This window comes from Salvelinus fontinalis, unplaced genomic scaffold, assembly GCF_029448725.1.
Source record: "Salvelinus fontinalis isolate EN_2023a unplaced genomic scaffold, ASM2944872v1 scaffold_0209, whole genome shotgun sequence".
Lineage (NCBI taxonomy): Eukaryota > Metazoa > Chordata > Actinopteri > Salmoniformes > Salmonidae > Salvelinus > Salvelinus fontinalis.
This window is the reverse complement of record NW_026600418.1, coordinates 226,687-254,614: the sequence shown is the minus strand read 5'-3', so window position 1 is coordinate 254,614 and position 27,928 is coordinate 226,687. Positions and strand designations below refer to the sequence as shown.

At 46.6% G+C, this 27,928-nt stretch overlaps 1 protein-coding gene across 6 annotated transcripts in view; it reads right to left on the bottom strand.

Moving 5' to 3' along the window:
* LOC129844722 (E3 ubiquitin-protein ligase RBBP6-like) overlaps positions 1 to 27,928 on the bottom strand; it is a 65,140-nt gene that overhangs the window by 15,783 nt on the left and 21,429 nt on the right. For 5 of the 6 annotated variants that reach the window (XR_008757962.1, XR_008757961.1, XR_008757960.1 and 2 more), the window contains exons 5-16: positions 20,605 to 20,693; positions 19,390 to 19,486; positions 18,760 to 18,902; positions 17,551 to 17,723; positions 17,255 to 17,358; positions 14,768 to 14,994; positions 14,542 to 14,652; positions 13,891 to 13,954; positions 13,702 to 13,762; positions 13,523 to 13,586; positions 13,076 to 13,420; positions 172 to 291 (exon numbers count right to left, since the gene is read on the bottom strand). Coding sequence is in view for 3 of the 6 variants with exons in the window: in XM_055912774.1 (XP_055768749.1) it covers positions 172 to 291; positions 13,076 to 13,420; positions 13,523 to 13,586; positions 13,702 to 13,762; positions 13,891 to 13,954; positions 14,542 to 14,652; positions 14,768 to 14,994; positions 17,255 to 17,358; positions 17,551 to 17,723; positions 18,760 to 18,902; positions 19,390 to 19,486; positions 20,605 to 20,693 (1,598 nt within the window). In the remaining 3 variants the exon portion in view is untranslated. The remainder of the gene's footprint in view (positions 1 to 171; positions 292 to 13,075; positions 13,421 to 13,522; positions 13,587 to 13,701; positions 13,763 to 13,890; positions 13,955 to 14,541; positions 14,653 to 14,767; positions 14,995 to 17,254; positions 17,359 to 17,550; positions 17,724 to 18,759; positions 18,903 to 19,389; positions 19,487 to 20,604; positions 20,694 to 27,928) is intronic. The other variant, XM_055912773.1, reaches the window with a different exon arrangement.

The following is a 27,928-nucleotide window of genomic DNA, read 5'->3' as shown; positions in this document are numbered from 1 at the left end:
GAGAGTCTCCTCTCTGTATTATATGAGTATTATACCTGGAATAAGAGAGTCTCCTCTCCTTCTGTATTATATGAGTATTATACCTGGAATAAGAGAGTCTCCTCTCTGTATTATATGAGTATTATACCTGGAATAAGAGAGTCTCCTCTCTGTATTATATGAGTATTATACCTGGAATAAGAGCGTCGTCTCTCCTTCTGGATCTTTCTGTACTCTAGCAGCTCCTTGGCAAAGTCGTTCGTGAACTCATCCAGCTTGGACTTTTCCCGGTTACCGTAGCGACAGTGGGAGCTAGGAGAGGAGGAGGAGGAAGGAGAGGAAGATAATTAGACAACAGTAAGACGAGAGAAGCAAAAACCGCATAAAGTTTAAACGAGCGTCCAAAAAAGGTTTTCCGTCAGAGTTTATTCGGTTTAAATGATAAACTAAAGCGGGAGTGAAACAGACTTGACCTGAGACTTTAGTTCAGTGGGCTTAACAGTCGAGCAGCGGCGGGCACGAGACCCAGTCGCTCTCACACACAATACATGTTAGCAGAGAAGAGTGACAAAAACACACACAGGTGTCAAAACTCATTCCACAGAGGGTCGAGCGTCTGAGTTGTCACTCCTACCTTCTACTTTGATCGATCAGCTCAGGTCATTTGATTGGTTAGGAATTCACCTGGTTGTCTAGGTGTTAAGAGACAGATTGGAGGAAATACCTAAAACCAGCAAACAGGCGAGTCCATCCATCAGAACAGTCAGAATGACAGTCCACCCATGGAATGAGACAGATCAGCTCCTCAGTCAGTCCATCAGAACAACAGTCAGAATGACAGTCAGAACGACAGTCAGTCCATCAGAACAACAGTCATTACAGTCAGTCTATCAGAACAGTCAGAATGACAGTCAGTCCATCAGAACAACAGTCAGAATGACAGTCAGTCCATCAGAACAGTCAGAATGACAGTCAGTCCATCAGAACAGTCAGAATGACAGTCAGTCCATCAGAACAGTCAGAATGACAGTCAGTCCATCAGAACAGTCAGAATGACAGTCAGTCCATCAGCACAACAGTCGGAACGACAGTCAGTCCATCAGAACAACAGTCAGAATGACAGTCAGTCCATCAGAACAACAGTCAGAATGACAGTCAGTCCATCAGCACAACAGTCAGAATGACAGTCAGTCCATCAGAACAGTCAGAATGACAGTCAGTCCATCAGAACAACAGTCAGAATGACAGTCAGTCCATCAGAACAGTCAGAATGACAGTCGGTCCATCAGAACAACAGTCGGAATGACAGTCAGTCCATCAGAATAACAGTCAGAATGACAGCCAGTCCATCAGAACAACAGTCAGAATGACAGTCAGTCCATCTGAACAGTCAGAATGACAGTCAGTCCATCAGAACAGTCAGAATGACAGTCAGTCCATCAGCACAACAGTCAGAATGACAGTCAGTCCATCAGAACAGTCAGAATGACACTCAGTCCATCAGAACAACAGACGGAATGACAGTCAGTCCATCAGAACAACAGTCGGAATGACAGTCAGTCCATCAGCACAACAGTCAGAATGACAGTCAGTCCATCTGAACAGTCAGAATGACAGTCAGTCCATCTGAACAGTCAGAATGACAGTCAGTCCATCAGAACAGTCAGAATGACAGTCAGTCCATCAGCACAACAGTCAGAATGACAGTCAGTCCATCTGAACAACAGTCAGAATGACAGTCAGTCCATCTGAACAGTCAGAATGACAGTCAGTCCATCAGCACAACAGTCAGAATGACAGTCAGTCCATCAGAACAGTCAGAATGACAGTCAGTCCATCAGCACAACAGTCAGAATGACAGTCAGTCCATCAGCACAACAGTCAGAACGACAGTCAGTCCATCAGCACAACAGTCAGAATGACAGTCAGTCCATCAGCACAACAGTCAGAACGACAGTCAGTCCATCAGCACAACAGTCAGAACGACAGTCAGTCCATCAGCACAACAGTCGGAATGACAGTCAGTCCATCAGCACAACAGTCGGAATGACAGCCAGTCCATCAGCAGAACAGTCAGAATGACAGTCAGTCCATCAGCACAACAGTCGGAATGACAGTCAGTCCATCAGAACAGTCAGAATGACAGTCAGTCCATCAGCACAACAGTCAGAACGACAGTCAGTCCATCAGCACAACAGTCAGAATGACAGTCAGTCCATCAGCACAACAGTCAGAATGACAGTCAGTCCATCAGCACAACAGTCAGAATGACAGTCAGTCCATCAGCACAACAGTCGGAATGACAGTCAGTCCATCAGAACAGTCAGAATGACAGTCAGTCCATCAGAACAGTCAGAATGACAGTCGGTCCATCAGCACAACAGTCAGAATGACAGTCAGTCCATCAGCACAACAGTCGGAATGACAGTCAGTCCATCAGAACAACAGTCAGAATGACAGTCAGTCCATCAGAACAGTCAGAATGACAGTCAGTCCATCAGAACAACAGTCAGAATGACAGTCAGTCCATCAGCACAACAGTCAGAATGACAGTCAGTCCATCAGAACAACAGTCAGAATGACAGTCAGAATGACAGTCAGTCCATCAGAACAACAGTCAGAATGACAGTCAGTCCATCAGAACAGTCAGAATGAAAGTCAGTCCATCAGAACAACAGTCGGAATGACAGTCAGTCCATCAGAACAGTCAGAAAGACAGTCAGTCCATCAGAACAGTCAGAATGACAGTCAGTCCATCAGCACAACAGTCAGAATGACAGTCAGTCCATCAGCACAACAGTCAGAATGACAGTCAGTCCATCAGAACAGTCAGAATGACAGCCAGTCCATCAGAACAACAGACGGAATAACAGCCAGTCCATCAGCATGACAGTCAGAATGGCAGTCAGTCTATCAGAACAACAGTCAGAATGACAGCCAGTCCATCAGAACAACAGTCAGAATGACAGTCAGTCTATCTGAACAGTCAGAATGACAGTCAGTCCATCAGAACAGTCAGAATGACAGTCAGTCCATCAGAACAGTCAGAATGACAGTCAGTCCATCAGCACAACAGTCAGAATGACAGTCAGTCCATCAGCACAACAGTCAGAACGACAGTCAGTCCATCAGCACAACAGTCAGAATGACAGTCAGTCCATCAGAACAACAGTCGGAATGACAGTCAGTCCATCAGCACAACAGTCAGAATGACAGTCAGTCCATCTGAACAACAGTCAGAATGACAGTCAGTCCATCTGAACAGTCAGAATGACAGTCAGTCCATCAGAACAGTCTGAATGACAGTCAGTCCATCAGCACAACAGTCAGAATGACAGTCAGTCCATCAGCACAACAGTCAGAATGACAGTCAGAACGACAGTCAGTCCATCAGCACAACAGTCAGAATGACAGTCAGTCCATCAGAACAGTCAGAATGACAGTCAGTCCATCAGCACAACAGTCTGAATGACAGTCAGTCCATCAGCACAACAGTCAGAATGACAGTCAGTCCATCAGCACAACAGTCAGAATGACAGTCTGTCCATCAGCACAACAGTCAGAATGACAGTCAGTCCATCAGCACAACAGTCAGAACGACAGTCAGTCCATCAGCACAACAGTCGGAATGACAGTCAGTCCATCAGCACAACAGTCAGAATGACAGTCAGTCCATCAGCACAACAGTCGGAATGACAGTCAGTCCATCAGAACAGTCAGAATGACAGTCAGTCCATCAGCACAACAGTCAGAACGACAGTCAGTCCATCAGCACAACAGTCAGAATGACAGTCAGTCCATCAGCACAACAGTCAGAATGACAGTCAGTCCATCAGCACAACAGTCAGAATGACAGTCAGTCCATCAGCACAACGGTCGGAATGACAGTCAGTCCATCAGAACAGTCAGAATGACAGTCAGTCCATCAGAACAGTCAGAATGACAGTCGGTCCATCAGCACAACAGTCAGAATGACAGTCAGTCCATCAGCACAACAGTCGGAATGACAGTCAGTCCATCAGAACAACAGTCAGAATGACAGTCAGTCCATCAGAACAGTCAGAATGACAGTCAGTCCATCAGAACAACAGTCAGAATGACAGTCAGTCCTTCAGCACAACAGTCAGAATGACAGTCAGTCCATCAGAACAACAGTCAGAATGACAGTCAGAATGACAGTCAGTCCATCAGAACAACAGTCAGAATGACAGTCAGTCCATCAGAACAGTCAGAATGACAGTCAGTCCATCAGAACAACAGTCGGAATGACAGTCAGTCCATCAGAACAGTCAGAAAGACAGTCAGTCCATCAGAACAGTCAGAATGACAGTCAGTCCATCAGCACAACAGTCAGAATGACAGTCAGTCCATCAGCACAACAGTCAGAATGACAGTCAGTCCATCAGAACAGTCAGAATGACAGCCAGTCCATCAGAACAACAGACGGAATGACAGTCAGTCCATCAGAACAGTCAGAATGACAGCCAGTCCATCAGAACAACAGTCAGAATGACAGCCAGTCCATCAGCATGACAGTCAGAATGGCAGTCAGTCTATCAGAACAACAGTCAGAATGACAGTCAGTCTATCAGAACAGTCAGAATGACAGTCAGTCCATCAGAACAACAGTCAGAATGACAGTCAGTCTATCTGAACAGTCAGAATGACAGTCAGTCCATCAGAACAGTCAGAATGACAGTCAGTCTATCTGAACAGTCAGAATGACAGTCAGTCCATCAGAACAGTCAGAATGACAGTCAGTCCATCAGAACAGTCAGAATGACAGTCAGTCCATCAGCACAACAGTCAGAATGACAGTCAGTCCATCAGCACAACAGTCAGAACGACAGTCAGTCCATCAGCACAACAGTCAGAATGACAGTCAGTCCATCAGAACAACAGTCGGAATGACAGTCAGTCCATCAGCACAACAGTCAGAATGACAGTCAGTCCATCTGAACAACAGTCAGAATGACAGTCAGTCCATCTGAACAGTCAGAATGACAGTCAGTCCATCAGAACAGTCTGAATGACAGTCAGTCCATCAGCACAACAGTCAGAATGACAGTCAGTCCATCAGCACAACAGTCAGAATGACAGTCAGAACGACAGTCAGTCCATCAGCACAACAGTCAGAATGACAGTCAGTCCATCAGAACAGTCAGAATGACAGTCAGTCCATCAGAACAACAGTCAGAATGACAGTCAGTCTATCTGAACAGTCAGAATGACAGTCAGTCCATCAGAACAGTCAGAATGACAGTCAGTCTATCTGAACAGTCAGAATGACAGTCAGTCCATCAGAACAGTCAGAATGACAGTCAGTCCATCAGAACAGTCAGAATGACAGTCAGTCCATCAGCACAACAGTCAGAATGACAGTCAGTCCATCAGCACAACAGTCAGAACGACAGTCAGTCCATCAGCACAACAGTCAGAATGACAGTCAGTCCATCAGAACAACAGTCGGAATGACAGTCAGTCCATCAGCACAACAGTCAGAATGACAGTCAGTCCATCTGAACAACAGTCAGAATGACAGTCAGTCCATCTGAACAGTCAGAATGACAGTCAGTCCATCAGAACAGTCTGAATGACAGTCAGTCCATCAGCACAACAGTCAGAATGACAGTCAGTCCATCAGCACAACAGTCAGAATGACAGTCAGAACGACAGTCAGTCCATCAGCACAACAGTCAGAATGACAGTCAGTCCATCAGAACAGTCAGAATGACAGTCAGTCCATCAGCACAACAGTCTGAATGACAGTCAGTACATCAGCACAACAGTCAGAATGACAGTCAGTCCATCAGCACAACAGTCAGAATGACAGTCAGTCCATCAGCACAACAGTCAGAATGACAGTCAGTCCATCAGCACAACAGTCAGAACGACAGTCAGTCCATCAGCACAACAGTCGGAATGACAGTCAGTCCATCAGCACAACAGTCGGAATGACAGTCAGTCCATCAGAATGACAGTCAGTCCATCAGCACAACAGTCAGAATGACAGTCAGTCCATCAGCACAACAGTCAGAACGACAGTCAGTCCATCGGCACAACAGTCAGAACGACAGTCAGTCCATCGGCACAACAGTCGGAATGACAGTCAGTCCATCAGCACAACAGTCGGAATGACAGTCAGTCCATCAGAACAGTCAGAATGACAGTCAGTCCATCAGAACAGTCAGAATGACAGCCAGTCCATCAGCACAACAGTCGGAATGACAGTCAGTCCATCAGAACAGTCAGAATGACAGTCAGTCCATCAGCACAACAGTCAGAATGACAGTCAGTCCATCAGCACAACAGTCAGAATGACAGTCAGTCCATCAGCACAACAGTCAGAATGACAGTCAGTCCGTCAGAATGACAGTCAGAATGACAGCCAGTCCATCAGAACAGTCAGAATGACAGCCAGTCCATCAGCACAACAGTCAGAATGACAGTCAGTCCATCAGCACAACAGTCGGAATGACAGTCAGTCCATCAGCACAACAGTCGGAATGACAGCCAGTCCATCAGATCAGTCAGAATGACAGTCAGTCCATCAGCACAACAGTCAGAATGGCAGTCAGTCCATCAGAACAACAGTCAGAATGACAGTCAGTCCATCAGAACGACAGTCAGAACGACAGTCAGTCCATCAGAACAGTCAGAATGACAGTCAGTCCATCAGAACAGTCAGAATGGCAGTCAGAATGACAGTCAGTCCATCAGAACGACAGTCAGAATGACAGTCGGTCCATCAGAACAGTCAGAATGACAGCCAGTCCATCAGAACAACAGTCAGAATGACAGTCAGTCCATCAGAACAGTCAGAATGACAGTCAGTCCATCAGAACAGTCAGAATGACAGTCAGTCCATCAGAACAGTCAGAATGACAGTCAGTCCATCAGAACAGTCAGAATGACAGTCAGTCCATCAGCACAACAGTCGGAACGACAGTCAGTCCATCAGAACAACAGTCAGAATGACAGTCAGTCCATCAGAACAACAGTCAGAATGACAGTCAGTCCATCAGCACAACAGTCAGAATGACAGTCAGTCCATCAGAACAGTCAGAATGACAGTCAGTCCATCAGAACAACAGTCAGAATGACAGTCAGTCCATCAGAACAGTCAGAATGACAGTCGGTCCATCAGAACAACAGTCGGAATGACAGTCAGTCCATCAGAATAACAGTCAGAATGACAGCCAGTCCATCAGAACAACAGTCAGAATGACAGTCAGTCCATCTGAACAGTCAGAATGACAGTCAGTCCATCAGAACAGTCAGAATGACAGTCAGTCCATCAGCACAACAGTCAGAATGACAGTCAGTCCATCAGAACAGTCAGAATGACACTCAGTCCATCAGAACAACAGACGGAATGACAGTCAGTCCATCAGAACAACAGTCGGAATGACAGTCAGTCCATCAGCACAACAGTCAGAATGACAGTCAGTCCATCTGAACAGTCAGAATGACAGTCAGTCCATCTGAACAGTCAGAATGACAGTCAGTCCATCAGAACAGTCAGAATGACAGTCAGTCCATCAGCACAACAGTCAGAATGACAGTCAGTCCATCTGAACAACAGTCAGAATGACAGTCAGTCCATCTGAACAGTCAGAATGACAGTCAGTCCATCAGCACAACAGTCAGAATGACAGTCAGTCCATCAGAACAGTCAGAATGACAGTCAGTCCATCAGCACAACAGTCAGAATGACAGTCAGTCCATCAGCACAACAGTCAGAACGACAGTCAGTCCATCAGCACAACAGTCAGAATGACAGTCAGTCCATCAGCACAACAGTCAGAACGACAGTCAGTCCATCAGCACAACAGTCAGAACGACAGTCAGTCCATCAGCACAACAGTCGGAATGACAGTCAGTCCATCAGCACAACAGTCGGAATGACAGCCAGTCCATCAGCAGAACAGTCAGAATGACAGTCAGTCCATCAGCACAACAGTCGGAATGACAGTCAGTCCATCAGAACAGTCAGAATGACAGTCAGTCCATCAGCACAACAGTCAGAACGACAGTCAGTCCATCAGCACAACAGTCAGAATGACAGTCAGTCCATCAGCACAACAGTCAGAATGACAGTCAGTCCATCAGCACAACAGTCAGAATGACAGTCAGTCCATCAGCACAACAGTCGGAATGACAGTCAGTCCATCAGAACAGTCAGAATGACAGTCAGTCCATCAGAACAGTCAGAATGACAGTCGGTCCATCAGCACAACAGTCAGAATGACAGTCAGTCCATCAGCACAACAGTCGGAATGACAGTCAGTCCATCAGAACAACAGTCAGAATGACAGTCAGTCCATCAGAACAGTCAGAATGACAGTCAGTCCATCAGAACAACAGTCAGAATGACAGTCAGTCCATCAGCACAACAGTCAGAATGACAGTCAGTCCATCAGAACAACAGTCAGAATGACAGTCAGAATGACAGTCAGTCCATCAGAACAACAGTCAGAATGACAGTCAGTCCATCAGAACAGTCAGAATGAAAGTCAGTCCATCAGAACAACAGTCGGAATGACAGTCAGTCCATCAGAACAGTCAGAAAGACAGTCAGTCCATCAGAACAGTCAGAATGACAGTCAGTCCATCAGCACAACAGTCAGAATGACAGTCAGTCCATCAGCACAACAGTCAGAATGACAGTCAGTCCATCAGAACAGTCAGAATGACAGCCAGTCCATCAGAACAACAGACGGAATAACAGCCAGTCCATCAGCATGACAGTCAGAATGGCAGTCAGTCTATCAGAACAACAGTCAGAATGACAGCCAGTCCATCAGAACAACAGTCAGAATGACAGTCAGTCTATCTGAACAGTCAGAATGACAGTCAGTCCATCAGAACAGTCAGAATGACAGTCAGTCCATCAGAACAGTCAGAATGACAGTCAGTCCATCAGCACAACAGTCAGAATGACAGTCAGTCCATCAGCACAACAGTCAGAACGACAGTCAGTCCATCAGCACAACAGTCAGAATGACAGTCAGTCCATCAGAACAACAGTCGGAATGACAGTCAGTCCATCAGCACAACAGTCAGAATGACAGTCAGTCCATCTGAACAACAGTCAGAATGACAGTCAGTCCATCTGAACAGTCAGAATGACAGTCAGTCCATCAGAACAGTCTGAATGACAGTCAGTCCATCAGCACAACAGTCAGAATGACAGTCAGTCCATCAGCACAACAGTCAGAATGACAGTCAGAACGACAGTCAGTCCATCAGCACAACAGTCAGAATGACAGTCAGTCCATCAGAACAGTCAGAATGACAGTCAGTCCATCAGCACAACAGTCTGAATGACAGTCAGTCCATCAGCACAACAGTCAGAATGACAGTCAGTCCATCAGCACAACAGTCAGAATGACAGTCTGTCCATCAGCACAACAGTCAGAATGACAGTCAGTCCATCAGCACAACAGTCAGAACGACAGTCAGTCCATCAGCACAACAGTCGGAATGACAGTCAGTCCATCAGCACAACAGTCAGAATGACAGTCAGTCCATCAGCACAACAGTCGGAATGACAGTCAGTCCATCAGAACAGTCAGAATGACAGTCAGTCCATCAGCACAACAGTCAGAACGACAGTCAGTCCATCAGCACAACAGTCAGAATGACAGTCAGTCCATCAGCACAACAGTCAGAATGACAGTCAGTCCATCAGCACAACAGTCAGAATGACAGTCAGTCCATCAGCACAACGGTCGGAATGACAGTCAGTCCATCAGAACAGTCAGAATGACAGTCAGTCCATCAGAACAGTCAGAATGACAGTCGGTCCATCAGCACAACAGTCAGAATGACAGTCAGTCCATCAGCACAACAGTCGGAATGACAGTCAGTCCATCAGAACAACAGTCAGAATGACAGTCAGTCCATCAGAACAGTCAGAATGACAGTCAGTCCATCAGAACAACAGTCAGAATGACAGTCAGTCCTTCAGCACAACAGTCAGAATGACAGTCAGTCCATCAGAACAACAGTCAGAATGACAGTCAGAATGACAGTCAGTCCATCAGAACAACAGTCAGAATGACAGTCAGTCCATCAGAACAGTCAGAATGACAGTCAGTCCATCAGAACAACAGTCGGAATGACAGTCAGTCCATCAGAACAGTCAGAAAGACAGTCAGTCCATCAGAACAGTCAGAATGACAGTCAGTCCATCAGCACAACAGTCAGAATGACAGTCAGTCCATCAGCACAACAGTCAGAATGACAGTCAGTCCATCAGAACAGTCAGAATGACAGCCAGTCCATCAGAACAACAGACGGAATGACAGTCAGTCCATCAGAACAGTCAGAATGACAGCCAGTCCATCAGAACAACAGTCAGAATGACAGCCAGTCCATCAGCATGACAGTCAGAATGGCAGTCAGTCTATCAGAACAACAGTCAGAATGACAGTCAGTCTATCAGAACAGTCAGAATGACAGTCAGTCCATCAGAACAACAGTCAGAATGACAGTCAGTCTATCTGAACAGTCAGAATGACAGTCAGTCCATCAGAACAGTCAGAATGACAGTCAGTCTATCTGAACAGTCAGAATGACAGTCAGTCCATCAGAACAGTCAGAATGACAGTCAGTCCATCAGAACAGTCAGAATGACAGTCAGTCCATCAGCACAACAGTCAGAATGACAGTCAGTCCATCAGCACAACAGTCAGAACGACAGTCAGTCCATCAGCACAACAGTCAGAATGACAGTCAGTCCATCAGAACAACAGTCGGAATGACAGTCAGTCCATCAGCACAACAGTCAGAATGACAGTCAGTCCATCTGAACAACAGTCAGAATGACAGTCAGTCCATCTGAACAGTCAGAATGACAGTCAGTCCATCAGAACAGTCTGAATGACAGTCAGTCCATCAGCACAACAGTCAGAATGACAGTCAGTCCATCAGCACAACAGTCAGAATGACAGTCAGAACGACAGTCAGTCCATCAGCACAACAGTCAGAATGACAGTCAGTCCATCAGAACAGTCAGAATGACAGTCAGTCCATCAGAACAACAGTCAGAATGACAGTCAGTCTATCTGAACAGTCAGAATGACAGTCAGTCCATCAGAACAGTCAGAATGACAGTCAGTCTATCTGAACAGTCAGAATGACAGTCAGTCCATCAGAACAGTCAGAATGACAGTCAGTCCATCAGAACAGTCAGAATGACAGTCAGTCCATCAGCACAACAGTCAGAATGACAGTCAGTCCATCAGCACAACAGTCAGAACGACAGTCAGTCCATCAGCACAACAGTCAGAATGACAGTCAGTCCATCAGAACAACAGTCGGAATGACAGTCAGTCCATCAGCACAACAGTCAGAATGACAGTCAGTCCATCTGAACAACAGTCAGAATGACAGTCAGTCCATCTGAACAGTCAGAATGACAGTCAGTCCATCAGAACAGTCTGAATGACAGTCAGTCCATCAGCACAACAGTCAGAATGACAGTCAGTCCATCAGCACAACAGTCAGAATGACAGTCAGAACGACAGTCAGTCCATCAGCACAACAGTCAGAATGACAGTCAGTCCATCAGAACAGTCAGAATGACAGTCAGTCCATCAGCACAACAGTCTGAATGACAGTCAGTACATCAGCACAACAGTCAGAATGACAGTCAGTCCATCAGCACAACAGTCAGAATGACAGTCAGTCCATCAGCACAACAGTCAGAATGACAGTCAGTCCATCAGCACAACAGTCAGAACGACAGTCAGTCCATCAGCACAACAGTCGGAATGACAGTCAGTCCATCAGCACAACAGTCGGAATGACAGTCAGTCCATCAGAATGACAGTCAGTCCATCAGCACAACAGTCAGAATGACAGTCAGTCCATCAGCACAACAGTCAGAATGACAGTCAGTCCATCAGCACAACAGTCAGAACGACAGTCAGTCCATCAGCACAACAGTCGGAATGACAGTCAGTCCATCAGCACAACAGTCGGAATGACAGTCAGTCCATCAGAATGACAGTCAGTCCATCAGCACAACAGTCAGAATGACAGTCAGTCCATCAGCACAACAGTCAGAACGACAGTCAGTCCATCGGCACAACAGTCAGAACGACAGTCAGTCCATCGGCACAACAGTCGGAATGACAGTCAGTCCATCGGCACAACAGTCGGAATGACAGTCAGTCCATCAGCACAACAGTCGGAATGACAGTCAGTCCATCAGAACAGTCAGAATGACAGTCAGTCCATCAGAACAGTCAGAATGACAGCCAGTCCATCAGCACAACAGTCGGAATGACAGTCAGTCCATCAGAACAGTCAGAATGACAGTCAGTCCATCAGCACAACAGTCAGAATGACAGTCAGTCCATCAGCACAACAGTCAGAATGACAGTCAGTCCATCAGCACAACAGTCAGAATGACAGTCAGTCCGTCAGAATGACAGTCAGAATGACAGCCAGTCCATCAGAACAGTCAGAATGACAGCCAGTCCATCAGCACAACAGTCAGAATGACAGTCAGTCCATCAGCACAACAGTCGGAATGACAGTCAGTCCATCAGCACAACAGTCGGAATGACAGCCAGTCCATCAGATCAGTCAGAATGACAGTCAGTCCATCAGCACAACAGTCAGAATGGCAGTCAGTCCATCAGAACAACAGTCAGAATGACAGTCAGTCCATCAGAACGACAGTCAGAACGACAGTCAGTCCATCAGAACAGTCAGAATGACAGTCAGTCCATCAGAACAGTCAGAATGGCAGTCAGAATGACAGTCAGTCCATCAGAACGACAGTCAGAATGACAGTCGGTCCATCAGAACAGTCAGAATGACAGCCAGTCCATCAGAACAACAGTCAGAATGACAGTCAGTCCATCAGAACAACAGTCAGAATGACAGTCAGTCCATCAGAACAGCCAGAATGACAGCCAGTCCATCAGAACAGTCAGAATGACAGTCAGTCCATCAGAACAACAGCCAGAATGACAGTCAGTCCATCAGAACAGTCAGAATGACAGCCAGTCCATCAGAACAGTCAGATAGACAGTCAGTCCGTCAGAATGACAGTCAGAATGACAGTCGGTCTACTCACGTATCCTTCAGCCTCTTCTGTTGTCTGTAGAACTCATCCTTGGACAGGAAGGAAGAGGGGCTCGGCTTCCCGGCGAGGGGGGGCTGGGTGTTGGGGGGCGCCCAGGGGGGGTTGGTGACTCCTGGGGTGGGGGGGTAGCCAGGAGGGGGCAGGGAGTAGCTGGAGGGGGGCTGTTGCCCCGGGGGGAAGTGGGGAGGGGGGTAGTGGGGGGGTATGACACCTGGGGGATGGGGGAGAGGGGAGGAGAAAATGGAGGGAGGGTTGTAGAGAGGGGGTGGCACGTTGGAGGGCGGGGGCTGGGAGGGAGGGGCGCGGTCGCTATGGTTCCTGCCACGACCGGAGGAGCTGGAGAGAAAGAGAGACAGGAACAGGGACGTGACATCATTAGTCAGGTGTGCCAAATGTTAAACTTCATAACATAGACAAAAAAGATCACTGAGCACACACCTGTACCTGTCCCAATGGGCTGGTTCCTCAGAAAGTCTGGGAGGATTGGACCTGGGTGGAGGACCTGTCGTTTCAGGAGGAGAACAGAACCGTTAAATACTACAGTGTGAGTTGGAGGAGACCGATCTCTGGGGAGGGGGGGGGGGGGGGGGGGGGGGGGAGGTAGTAGGAGGTGCTACCTGTCCTCTGCAGGAAGTGACTGTCAGACTGGGGTTGGCCCACCACTGGAACATGGTATTCCTATAGACAACAACACACACAGACGACACACACTCTGGTATCTGATAATACAGACCTGATCTATTTGGAAGGTGTGTGTGTGTGTGTGTGTGTGTGTGTGTGTGTGTGTGTGTGTGTGTGTTGTTCACCTTGGTCATGAGGGCAGTGGCTAAAGGGGGGTCAGCTGAGACCATCACAGACTGAACTGGCTCTCTGGAAAAACAGACATGTATCATCGTTACTTAACCTACCTCAACCTTATAGACACAGCCAGTGAAACAGAGACAGAAAGAGAGAGAGAGAGAGAGAGAGAGAGAGAACGAGAACGAGAGAGAGAACGAGAGAGAGAACGAGAGAGAGAACGAGAGAGAACGAGAGAGAACGAGAGAGAAAGAGAGAAAGAGAGAAAGAGAACGAGAGAGAAAGAGAACGAGAGAGAAAGAGAACGAGAGAGAACGAGAGAGAACGAGAACGAGAGAGAGAACGAGAACGAGAGAGAACGAGAGAGAACGAGAACGAGAGAGAGAACGAGAGAGAGAACGAGAGAGAGAACGAGAGAGAGAACGAGAGAGAGAACGAGAGAGAGAACGAGAGAGAGAACGAGAGAGAACGAGAGAGAACGAGAGAGAACGAGAGAGAACGAGAGAGAGAACGAGAGAGAGAACGAGAGAGAGAAAGAGAGAGAACGAGAGAGAACGAGAGAGAAAGAGAGACAGAGAGAGATAGAGAGAGAGAGAGAAAGAAAGAGAGAGAAAATTTGAGAAAGAGAGAGACAAAGAGAGAACGAGAGAGAATCTTACTTTGTTATAATAAGCGTGTTGTTGTGATTGGTTGGGTGCTGGGGGGAGGGGCCCGTTGAGTTATAGGAGGAGCCAGCAGCCATGTGGGAGGAGTTATTATGGTTCCCGACTCTAGGGTGTAAATAACACAATAGATGTGTGAGGAAAATGTCACCCAGACACCTGATTGGTTAAGGAGCATTTTGTCTTCTGCCAGGACACTAGTGACAACGACATTTTATCTTACCTGAGGGGCGGGCCAACCTGCTGCTGCTGAGCCAATGGTGGCGTGTCTAAGGCTGGAGGGCGGGGCATGAGAGGGTCCTGCTGGTGGCTCCTGATAGGCTGGAGCGGGATCTGAGGGCGGGACTGAGGCTGAAGAGGAGGGGTAGGGGTGGGGACGACGAGGGTCTGGGCTACTCTCATCATCATGCGGTTGGTGTAACCGGTCTCATTCTTAAAGTTATTTACTGCCTGGGAGAGGAGAGGAGAGGAGAGGAGGGGAGGGGAGGGGAGAGGAGAGGAGAGGAGAGGAGAGGAGAGGAGAGGAGAGGAGAGGAGAGGAGAGAGGAGGAGAGGGGGGGAGAGGAGAGGAGAGGAGAGAGGAGAGGAGGGGAGAGAGGAGAGGAGGAGGAGAGAGGGGAGGAGAGGGGGGGAGGGTAGAGGGGAGGAGGGGGAGGAGAGGAGTGGAGGGGGGAGGGTAGAGGGGAGAGGAGGGTAGAGGGGAGGAGAGGAGGAGGGGAGAGGGGGGGATGGTAGAGGGGAGGAGAGGGGAGGGGAGGAGGGGGAGGAGAGGAGTGTGGAGGAGAGGAGAGGGGGGAGAGGAGAGGAGGGGAGGGGAGAGGAGGAGAGGAGGGGAGGGGAAAGGAGGAGAAGAGAGGGGGAGTGGAGGAGAGGGGGAGGAGAGGAGAGGGGTGGAAAGGGGAGGAGAGGGGGAGGAAAGGGGAGGAGAGGGGGAGGAGAAGGGGAGGAGAGGGGGGAGAGGGGAGGAGAGGGGGGAGAGGGGAGGAGAGGGGCATAAAGAGGACTGTTAGTAATGAATTCAACATATTTCTACAGTATGTTAGTAATGAATTCAACATATTACTACAGTATGTTAGTAATGAATTCAACATATTTCTACAGTATGTTAGTAATGAATTCAACATATTTCTACAGTATGTTAGTAATGAATTCAACATATTTCTACAGCATGTTACATGAACAATATGTAGTAATTTTATTTAACAGTATATCGTATTGAATATACAGTGCAGTAGGAAAGTATTCAGACCCCAGCCTTATTCTAAAATTGATTAATAAAGTTCCCTCAATCTAAACACAATACCCCATAATGACATCACAATAGCCCATAATGACATCACAATAGCCCATAATGACATCACAATAGCCCACAATGACATCACAATAGCCCACAATGACATCACTATACCCCGTAATGACAAAGTGAAAACAGGTTTTAAGAAATGTTAGCAAATTTTGCTATGAGACTAGACCTTTTGTTATAAGACTTGAAATTGAGCTCAGGTGCTTCCTGTTTCCATTGATCATCCTTGAGATGTTTCTACAACTTGATTGGAGTCCACTTGTGGTAAACTCAATTGATTGGACATGATTTGGAAAGGCACACACCTGTCTATATAAGATCCCACAGTTGACAGTGCATGTCAGAACAAAAACCAAGCCATGAGGTCGAAGGAATTGTCCGTAGAGGTCTGAGACTGGATGGTGTCGAGGCACAGATCTAGGACAGGGTACCAAAACATTTCTGCAGCATTGAAGGTCCCCAAGAACACAGTGGCCTCCATCCTTCTTAAATGGAAGAAGTTTGGAACCACCAAGACTCTTCCTAGAGCTGGCCGCCCGGCCAAACAAGATTCTCTGGTCGGATGAAACCAAGATTGAACTCTTTGGCCTGAATGCCAAGCGTCACGTCTGGAGGAAACCTGGCACCATCCCTACGGTGAATCATGGTGGTGGCAGCATCATGCTGTGGGGATGTTTTTTAACGGCAGGGAGACTAGTCAGGATCGACAGAAAGATGAACGGAGCAAAGTACAGAGAGATCCTTGATGAAAACCTGCTCCAAAGCGCTCAGGACCTCAGACTGGGGTGAAGGTTCACCTTCCAACAGGACAATGACCCTAAGCACACAGCCAAGACAACGCAGGAGTGGCTTCGTGAAACGTCTCTGAATGTCCTTGAGTGGCCCAGCCAGACCCCGGACTTGAACCCGATCCAACATCTCTGGAGAGACCTGAAAATATCTGTGCAGCGACGCTCCCCATCCAACCTGACAGAGCTTGAGAGGATCTGCAGAGAAGAAGGGGAGAAACTCCCCAAATACAGGTGTGCCAAGCTTGTAGCATCATACCCAAGAAGACTCAAGGCTGTAATCGCTGCCAAAGGTGCTTCAACAAAGTACTGAGTAAAGGGTCTGAGTACTTATGTAAATGTTATATTTAAGTTTTTTATTTTTATTATACATTTTCAAAAATGTCTAAAAACCAGTTTTTGCTTTGTCATTATGGGGTATTGTGTATAGATTGATGAGGGGGGGGGGGGAAACAATTTAATCTATTTTAGAATAAGGCTGTAACGTAACAAAACGTGGAAAAAGTCAAGGGGTCTGAATACTTTCTGAATGCACTGTGTATTGTAGAACGTATTTCATACACGTTACCTCACTAAATAGAGCTCAGGGTTGAGTAGGCGGAGCCTGAGAGAGTTTTACCTGGCGCAGGAACTTATTGGCTATGAGGGCGTCAGGGGAGACATCCGATTGGCTACAGGTGGGACACACATGTCCCTCTGACTCTAGCAGAGACGTACGGATACCTGCGGAGAGGAGACAGCATCAGTCACTAGGGATACCTGAGGAGAGGAGACAGCATCAGTCACTATGGATACCTGAGGAGACAGCATCAGTCACTAGGGATACCTGAGGAGAGGAGACAGCATCAGTCACTAGGGATACCTGAGGAGAGGAGACAGCATCAGGTCTATACAGGTGTGTGTTGGTGGACTCACAGTCGTCGCAGTAGGAGTTGCCACAGCAGGGTATGACCACAGCGTCAGTCATCAGGTCTTTACAGAGCAGACAGAGCAGCTCATCAGGGACCGGATCCTCGTCCTCCTCGGAACTGGACTGGTCCCTGGGGACGAACGGAGGCCTCTCCTTCTTACCTAAAGCGTAGGCCTCACTGTGGAGGGGACACACACACACACACAGAGGTTTACGGGTTAGACGTCAGGGGTTAAAGGTCAGGCAAACCGTAACCTTTCTAAAAGCTGGTGTCTGAGGTGGTCACTCAAATCTCTAGCCACTTTAATAGTAGGGATGGCGGTCAGGGGGGGGTCAGAGGTCGGCAGTAACTCACGCATCTATAGTAGGAATGGGGGGGGGTCAGAGGTCGGCAGTAACTCACGCATCTATAGTAGGAATGGGGGGGGGTCAGAGGTCGGCAGTAACTCACGCATCTATAGTAGGAATGGGGGGGGTCAGAGGTCGGCAGTAACTCACGCATTTATAGTAGGGATGGGGGGGGGGTCAGAGGTCGGCAGTAACTCACGCATCTATAGTAGGGATGGCGGTCAGGGGGGGGTCAGAGGTCGGCAGTAACTCATGCATCTATAGTAGGGATGGGGGGGGGGTCAGAGGTCGACAGTAACTCATGCATCTATAGTAGGGATGGGGGGGGGTCAGAGGTCGGCAGTAACTCACGCATCTATAGTAGGGATGGGGGGGGGGTCAGAGGTCGACAGTAACTCACGCATCGATAGTAGGGATGGGGGGGGGGGGTCAGAGGTCGACAGTAACTCACGCATCTATAGTAGGGATGGGGGGGGGGGTCAGAGGTCGACAGTAACTCACGCATCTATAGTAGGGATGGGGGGGGGTCAGAGGTCGACAGTAACTCACGCATCTATAGTAGGGATGGGGGTCGGGGGGGGGGTCAGAGGTCGGCAGTAACTCACGCATCTATAGTAGGGATGGCGGTCAGGCGGGTGGGGTCAGAGGTCGACAGTAACTCACGCATCTATAGTAGGGACGGGGGGGGGGGGTCAGAGGTCGACAGTAACTCACGCATCTATAGTAGGGATGGGGGGGGGGTCAGAGGTCGACAGTAACTCACGCATCTATAGTAGGGATGGGGTGGGGGGGGTCAGAGGTCGACAGTAACTCACGCATCTATAGTAGGGATGAGGGGGTGGGGTCAGAGGTCGGCAGTAACTCACGCATCTATAGTGGGGACGGCGTAGCGGCCGGTGTTGGTCAACATGGCGCCCTTTATAGACGGGTCGTCCACCTCCTTCATGAAGGAACGGGGGATGCCGGTACTCTTCTTGATCCTCTGGGGCGGCTCAAACCCTTTCTCCTTCTGACACACACACACACACACACACACACACACACACACACACACACACACACACACACACACACACACACACACACACACACACACACACACACACACACACACACACACACACACACACACACACACACACACACACACACACACACACACACACACACACACACACACACACACACACCACACACACACTTACTTACTGGGATGCTCTGAACAATGATAACACACACACACACTTACTGGGTTGCCCTGGACAACGATAACACACACACACACACACTTACTGGGTTGCCCTGGACAACGATAACACACATTTACTGGGTTGCCCTGGACAACGATAACACACATTTACTGGGTTGCCCTGAACAACGATAACACACACTTACTGGGATGCTCTGAACAATGATAACACACACACACACACTTACTGGGTTGCCCTGGACAACGATAACACACACACACACAAACCAAGGATGTGTAGTCTTACCCCGTTAGTAGGACAGTTCCTGATGTGGTGTCCGTTCTTGCCACAGCGATAACAGGTGTAGTTGGCTGGAGGGGGACCCGTCAACTTCTTCACATAACTGATAACACGAATACAACGTTAACACAACGTTAACACAACGTTCACACGTTACCGATGGTCCAGACAGCTGTTACATCCTGGTTACAGGATAGAGCTGCTGTTACATCCTGGTTACAGGATAGAGCTGCTGTTACATCCTGGTTCAGTTACAGGATAGAGCTGCTGTTACATCCCGGTTCAGTTACAGGATAGAGCTGCTGTTACATCCTGGTTCAGTTACAGGATAGAGCTGCTGTTACATCCTGGTTCAGTTACAGGATAGAGCTGCTGTTACATCCTGGTTCAGTTACAGGATAGAGCTGCTGTTACATCCTGGTTCAGTTACAGGATAGAGCTGCTGTTACATCCCGGTTCAGTTACAGGATAGAGCTGCTGTTACATCCTGGTTCAGTTACAGGATAGAGCTGCTGTTACATCCTGGTTCAGTTACAGGATAGAGCTGCTGTTACATCCTGGTTCAGTTACAGGATAGAGCTGCTGTTACATCCTGGTTCAGTTACAGGATAGAGCTGCTGTTACATCCTGGTTACAGGATAGAGCTGCTGTTACATCCTGGTTCAGTTACAGGATAGAGCTGCTGCTACATCCTGGTTCAGTTACAGGATAGAGCTGCTGTTACATCCTGGTTCAGTTACAGGATAGAGCTGCTGTTACATCCTGGTTACAGGATAGAGCTGCTGTTACATCCTGGTTACAGGATAGAGCTGCTGTTACATCCTGGTTACAGGATAGAGCTGCTGTTACATCCTGGTTACAGGATAGAGCTGCTGTTACATCCTGGTTACAGGATAGAGCTGCTGTTACATCCTGGTTCAGTTACAGGATAGAGCTGCTGTTACATCCTGGTTCAGTTACAGGATAGAGCTGCTGTTACATCCTGGTTACAGGATAGAGCTGCTGTTACATCCTGGTTACAGGATAGAGCTGCTGTTACATCCTGGTTACAGGATAGAGCTGCTGTTACATCCTGGTTACAGGATAGAGCTGCTGTTACATCCTGGTTCAGTTACAGGATAGAGCTGCTGTTACATCCTGGTTCAGTTACAGGATAGAGCTGCTGTCCACGTAGTCGTGGTAATACTCACTGTATGGGGTCGTAGTCGTGGTAATACTCACTGTATGGGGTCGTAGTCGTGGTTGGACTGTGACATCATGGCTCTGATCTTGTCGTCCTCTGATGCGTTGGCCTCGGCCAGGTTAGCCGTCTGTTTCCAAGAAAGGGGACACCAGGATATGACATAGTTAGATAGAGACCAGGGGTGAAAGAGGCCTGACAACTCAACAGACAGACAGACAGACAGACAGACAGACAGACAGACAGGCAGACAGGCAGACAGACACAGACAGACAGACCAGACAGACAGACAGACACCCCGGGGCCGTGTTCAACGGGGAACAACATCAGATAGAAATGTATAAAACAGACATGGTTCTCTGACATGTAGAACAAGAAGTCTTCAATAGCAGCTCTATCCATGGTATTTCTATCTGGGGATGTGTTCAGCAGGGAACAAGTCACCATCATAGCAGCTCTATCCATGGTATTTCTATCTGGGGATGTGTTCAGCAGGGAACAAGTCACCATCATAGCAGCTCTATCCATGGTATTTCTATCTGGGGATGTGTTCAGCAGGGAACAAGTCACCATCATAGCAGCTCTATCCATGGTATTTCTATCTGGGGGTGTGTTCAGCAGGGAACAAGTCACCATCATAGCAGCTCTATCCATGGTATTTCTATCTGGGGATGTGTTCAGAAGGGAACAACATTGTGGAACAAGTCACCATCATAGCAGCTCTATCCATGGTATTTCTATCTGGCGATGTGTTCAGTAGGGATCAGTCTGTTAGATCTGTGTCTAACCTAGTCAGTCTGATAGGTCTGTGTCTAACCTAGTCAGTCTGATAGATCTGTGTCTAACCTAGTCAGTCTGATAGATCTGTGTCTAACCTAGTCAGTCTGTTAGATCTGTGTCTAACCTAGTCAGTCTGTTAGATCTGTGTCTAACCTAGTCAGTCAGTCTGATAGATCTGTGTCTAACCTAGTCAGTCAGTCTGATAGATCTGTGTCTAACCTAGTCAGTCTGATAGATCTGTGTCTAACCTAGTCAGTCAGTCTGATAGACCTGTGTCTAACCTAGTCAGTCAGTCTGATAGATCTGTGTCTAACCTAGTCAGTCTGTTAGATCTGTGTCTAACCTAGTCAGTCAGTCTGTTAGATCTGTGTCTAACCTAGTCAGTCAGTCTGATAGATCTGTGTCTAACCTAGTCAGTCTGTTAGATCTGTGTCTAACCTAGTCAGTCTGATAGATCTGTGTCTAACCTAGTCAGTCAGTCTGATAGATCTGTGTCTAACCTAGTCAGTCTGATAGATCTGTGTCTAACCTAGTCAGTCTGATAGATCTGTGTCTAACCTAGTCAGTCTGATAGATCTGTGTCTAACCTAGTCAGTCTGATAGATCTGTGTCTAACCTAGTCAGTCTGATAGATCTGTGTCTAACCCAGTGAGTCTGATAGATCTGTGTCTAACCTAGTCAGTCAGTCTGATAGATCTGTGTCTAACCTAGTCAGTCTGTTAGATCTGTGTCTAACCTAGTCAGTCTGTTAGATCTGTGTCTAACCTAGTCAGTCTGTTAGATCTGTGTCTAACCTAGTCAGTCTGTTAGATCTGTGTCTAACCTAGTCAGTCAGTCTGATAGATCTGTGTCTAACCTAGTCAGTCAGTCTGATAGATCTGTGTCTAACCTAGTCAGTCAGTCTGATAGATCTGTGTCTAACCTAGTCAGTCAGTCTGATAGATCTGTGTCTAACCTAGTCAGTCAGTCTGATAGATCTGTGTCTAACCTAGTCAGTCAGTCTGATAGATCTGTGTCTAACCTAGTCAGTCTGATAGATCTGTGTCTAACCTAGTCAGTCAGTCTGATAGATCTGTGTCTAACCTAGTCAGTCTGTTAGATCTGTGTCTAACCTAGCCAGTCAGTCTGATAGATCTGTGTCTAACCTAGTCAGTCTGATAGATCTGTGTCTAACCTAGTCAGTCTGATAGATCTGTGTCTAACATAGTCAGTCAGTCTGATAGATCTGTGTCTAACCTAGTCAGTCAGTCTGTTAGATCTGTGTCTAACCTAGTCAGTCTGATAGATCTGTGTCTAACCTAGTCAGTCTGATAGATCTGTGTCTAACCTAGTCAGTCTGTTAGATCTGTGTCTAACCTAGTCAGTCTGTCTGTTAGATCTGTGTCTAACCTAGTCAGTCAGTCTGATAGATCTGTGTCTAACCTAGTCAGTCAGTCTGATAGATCTGTGTCTAACCTAGTCAGTCTGTTAGATCTGTGTCTAACCTAGTCAGTCTGATAGATCTGTGTCTAACCTAGTCAGTCAGTCTGATAGATCTGTGTCTAACCTAGTCAGTCAGTCTGATAGATCTGTGTCTAACCTAGTCAGTCAGTCTGATAGATCTGTGTCTAACCTAGTCAGTCAGTCTGATAGATCTGTGTCTAACCTAGTCAGTCTGATAGATCTGTGTCTAACCTAGTCAGTCAGTCTGATAGATCTGTGTCTAACCTAGTCAGTCAGTCTGATAGATCTGTGTCTAACCTAGTCAGTCAGTCTGATAGATCTGTGTCTAACCTAGTCAGTCAGTCTGTTAGATCTGTGTCTAACCTAGTCAGTCTGTTAGATCTGTGTCTAACCTAGTCAGTCTGATAGATCTGTGTCTAACCTAGTCAGTCAGTCTGATAGATCTGTGTCTAACCTAGTCAGTCAGTCTGATAGATCTGTGTCTAACCTAGTCAGTCAGTCTGTTAGATCTGTGTCTAACCTAGTCAGTCTGTTAGATCTGTGTCTAACCTAGTCAGTCTGATAGATCTGTGTCTAACCTAGTCAGTCAGTCTGATAGATCTGTGTCTAACCTAGTCAGTCTGATAGATCTGTGTCTAACCTAGTCAGTCTGATAGATCTGTGTCTAACCTAGTCAGTCTGATAGATCTGTGTCTAACCTAGTCAGTCAGTCTGTTAGATCTGTGTCTAACCTAGTCAGTCTGATAGATCTGTGTCTAACCTAGTCAGTCTGATAGATCTGTGTCTAACCTAGTCAGTCTGTTAGATCTGTGTCTAACCTAGTCAGTCAGTCTGATAGATCTGTGTCTAACCTAGTCAGTCTGTTAGATCTGTGTCTAACCTAGTCAGTCAGTCTGATAGATCTGTGTCTAACCTAGTCAGTCTGATAGATCTGTGTCTAACCTAGTCAGTCTGATAGATCTGTGTCTAACCTAGTCAGTCTGATAGATCTGTGTCTAACCTAGTCAGTCTGTTAGATCTGTGTCTAACCTAGTCAGTCAGTCCGATAGATCTGTGTCTAACCTAGTCAGTCAGTCTGTTAGATCTGTGTCTAACCTAGTCAGTCAGTCTGATAGATCTGTGTCTAACCTAGTCAGTCAGTCTGATAGATCTGTGTCTAACCTAGTCAGTCTGATAGATCTGTGTCTAACCTAGTCAGTCTGATAGATCTGTGTCTAACCTAGTCAGTCAGTCTGATAGATCTGTGTCTAACCTAGTCAGTCTGATAGATCTGTGTCTAACCTAGTCAGTCTGATAGATCTGTGTCTAACCTAGTCAGTCTGATAGATCTGTGTCTAACCTAGTCAGTCTGTTAGATCTGTGTCTAACCTAGTCAGTCAGTCTGATAGATCTGTGTCTAACCTAGTCAGTCTGTTAGATCTGTGTCTAACCTAGTCAGTCAGTCTGATAGATCTGTGTCTAACCTAGTCAGTCTGATAGATCTGTGTCTAACCTAGTCAGTCTGATAGATCTGTGTCTAACCTAGTCAGTCAGTCTGATAGATCTGTGTCTAACCTAGTCAGTCTGTTAGATCTGTGTCTAACCTAGTCAGTCAGTCTGATAGATCTGTGTCTAACCTAGTCAGTCAGTCTGATAGATCTGTGTCTAACCTAGTCAGTCAGTCTGATAGATCTGTGTCTAACCTAGTCAGTCTGATTGATCTGTGTCTAACCTAGTCAGTCTGATAGATCTGTGTCTAACCTAGTCAGTCTGTTAGATCTGTGTCTAACCTAGTCAGTCAGTCTGATAGATCTGTGTCTAACCTAGTTAGTCTGATAGATCTGTGTCTAACCTAGTCAGTCTGTTAGATCTGTGTCTAACCTAGTCAGTCTGATAGATCTGTGTCTAACCTAGTCAGTCTGATAGATCTGTGTCTAACCTAGTCAGTCAGTCTGATAGATCTGTGTCTAACCTAGTTAGTCTGATAGATCTGTGTCTAACCTAGTCAGTCTGTTAGATCTGTGTCTAACCTAGTCAGTCAGTCTGTTAGATCTGTGTCTAACCTAGTCAGTCTGATAGATCTGTGTCTAACCTAGTCAGTCAGTCTGATAGATCTGTGTCTAACCTAGTCAGTCAGTCTGATAGATCTGTGTCTAACCTAGTCAGTCTGATAGATCTGTGTCTAACCTAGTCAGTCAGTCTGATAGATCTGTGTCTAACCTGGTCAGTCTGATAGATCTGTGTCTAACCTAGTCAGTCTGATAGATCTGTGTCTAACCTAGTCAGTCAGTCTGATTGATCTGTGTCTAACCTAGTCAGTCTGATAGATCTGTGTCTAACCTAGTCAGTCTGATAGATCTGTGTCTAACCTAGTCAGTCAGTCTGATAGATCTGTGTCTAACCTAGTCAGTCTGATAGATCTGTGTCTAACCTAGTCAGTCAGTCTGATAGATCTGTGTCTAACCTAGTCAGTCAGTCTGATAGATCTGTGTCTAACCTAGTCAGTCAGTCTGATTGATCTGTGTCTAACCTAGTCAGTCTGATAGATCTGTGTCTAACCTAGTCAGTCTGATAGATCTGTGTCTAACCTAGTCAGTCTGATAGATCTGTGTCTAACCTAGTCAGTCTGTTAGATCTGTGTCTAACCTAGTCAGTCTGTTAGATCTGTGTCTAACCTAGTCAGTCAGTCTGATAGATCTGTGTCTAACCTGGTCAGTCAGTCTGATAGATCTGTGTCTAACCTAGTCAGTCTGATAGATCTGTGTCTAACCTAGTCAGTCTGATAGATCTGTGTCTAACCTAGTCAGTCAGTCTGATAGATCTGTGTCTAACCTAGTCAGTCTGATAGATCTGTGTCTAACCTAGTCAGTCAGTCTGTTAGATCTGTGTCTAACCTAGTCAGTCTGTTAGATCTGTGTCTAACCTAGTCAGTCTGATAGATCTGTGTCTAACCTAGTCAGTCAGTCTGATAGATCTGTGTCTAACCTAGTCAGTCAGTCTGATAGATCTGTGTCTAACCTAGTCAGTCAGTCTGATAGATCTGTGTCTAACCTAGTCAGTCTGTTAGATCTGTGTCTAACCTAGTCAGTCTGATAGATCTGTGTCTAACCTAGTCAGTCTGATAGATCTGTGTCTAACCTAGTCAGTCTGATAGATCTGTGTCTAACCTAGTCAGTCTGATAGATCTGTGTCTAACCTAGTCAGTCTGATAGATCTGTGTCTAACCTAGTCAGTCAGTCTGATAGATCTGTGTCTAACCTAGTCAGTCTGATAGATCTGTGTCTAACCTAGTCAGTCAGTCTGATAGATCTGTGTCTAACCTAGTCAGTCTGTTAGATCTGTGTCTAACCTAGTCAGTCTGATAGATCTGTGTCTAACCTAGTCAGTCAGTCTGATAGATCTGTGTCTAACCTTGTCAGTCTGATAGATCTGTGTCTAACCTAGTCAGTCTGATAGATCTGTGTCTAACCTAGTCAGTCAGTCTGATAGATCTGTGTCTAACCTAGTCAGTCTGATAGATCTGTGTCTAACCTAGTCAGTCTGATAGATCTGTGTCTAACCTAGTCAGTCAGTCTGATAGATCTGTGTCTAACCTAGTCAGTCTGATTGATCTGTGTCTAACCTAGTCAGTCAGTCTGATAGATCTGTGTCTAACCTAGTCAGTCAGTCTGTTAGATCTGTGTCTAACCTAGTCAGTCTGTTAGATCTGTGTCTAACCTAGTCAGTCTGATAGATCTGTGTCTAACCTGGTCAGTCTGATGGATCTGTGTCTAACCTAGTCAGTCTGATAGATCTGTGTCTAACCTAGTCAGTCTGTTAGATCTGTGTCTAACCTAGTCAGTCAGTCTGATAGATCTGTGTCTAACCTAGTCAGTCAGTCTGATTGATCTGTGTCTAACCTAGTCAGTCTGTTAGATCTGTGTCTAACCTAGTCAGTCAGTCTGATAGATCTGTGTCTAACCTAGTCAGTCAGTCTGATAGATCTGTGTCTAACCTAGTCAGTCAGTCTGATAGATCTGTGTCTAACCTAGTCAGTCTGATAGATCTGTGTCTAACCTAGTCAGTCAGTCTGATAGATCTGTGTCTAACCTAGTCAGTCTGTTAGATCTGTGTCTAACCTAGTCAGTCTGATAGATCTGTGTCTAACCTGGTCAGTCTGATGGATCTGTGTCTAACCTAGTCAGTCTGATAGATCTGTGTCTAACCTAGTCAGTCTGATAGATCTGTGTCTAACCTAGTCAGTCAGTCTGATAGATCTGTGTCTAACCTAGTCAGTCAGTCTGATAGATCTGTGTCTAACCTAGTCAGTCTGTTAGATCTGTGTCTAACCTAGTCAGTCTGATAGATCTGTGTCTAACCTGGTCAGTCTGATGGATCTGTGTCTAACCTAGTCAGTCTGATAGATCTGTGTCTAACCTAGTCAGTCTGATAGATCTGTGTCTAACCTAGTCAGTCAGTCTGATAGATCTGTGTCTAACCTAGTCAGTCAGTCTGATAGATCTGTGTCTAACCTAGTCAGTCTGATAGATCTGTGTCTAACCTGGTCAGTCTGATGGATCTGTGTCTAACCTAGTCAGTCTGGTAGATCTGTGTCTAACCTAGTCAGTCAGTCTGATAGATCTGTGTCTAACCTAGTCAGTCAGTCTGATAGATCTGTGTCTAACCTAGTCAGTCTGATAGATCTGTGTCTAACCTAGTCAGTCAGTCTGATAGATCTGTGTCTAACCTAGTCAGTCAGTCTGATAGATCTGTGTCTAACCTAGTCAGTCTGATAGATCTGTGTCTAACCTAGTCAGTCAGTCTGTTAGATCTGTGTCTAACCTAGTCAGTCTGATAGATCTGTGTCTAACCTAGTCAGTCAGTCTGATAGATCTGTGTCTAACCTAGTCAGTCAGTCTGTTAGATCTGTGTCTAACCTAGTCAGTCTGTTAGATCTGTGTCTAACCTAGTCAGTCTGATAGATCTGTGTCTAACCTAGTCAGTCTGATAGATCTGTGTCTAACCTAGTCAGTCAGTCTGATAGATCTGTGTCTAACCTAGTCAGTCTGATAGATCTGTGTCTAACCTAGTCAGTCTGATAGATCTGTGTCTAACCTAGTCAGTCAGTCCGATAGATCTGTGTCTAACCTAGTCAGTCTGTTAGATCTGTGTCTAACCTAGTCA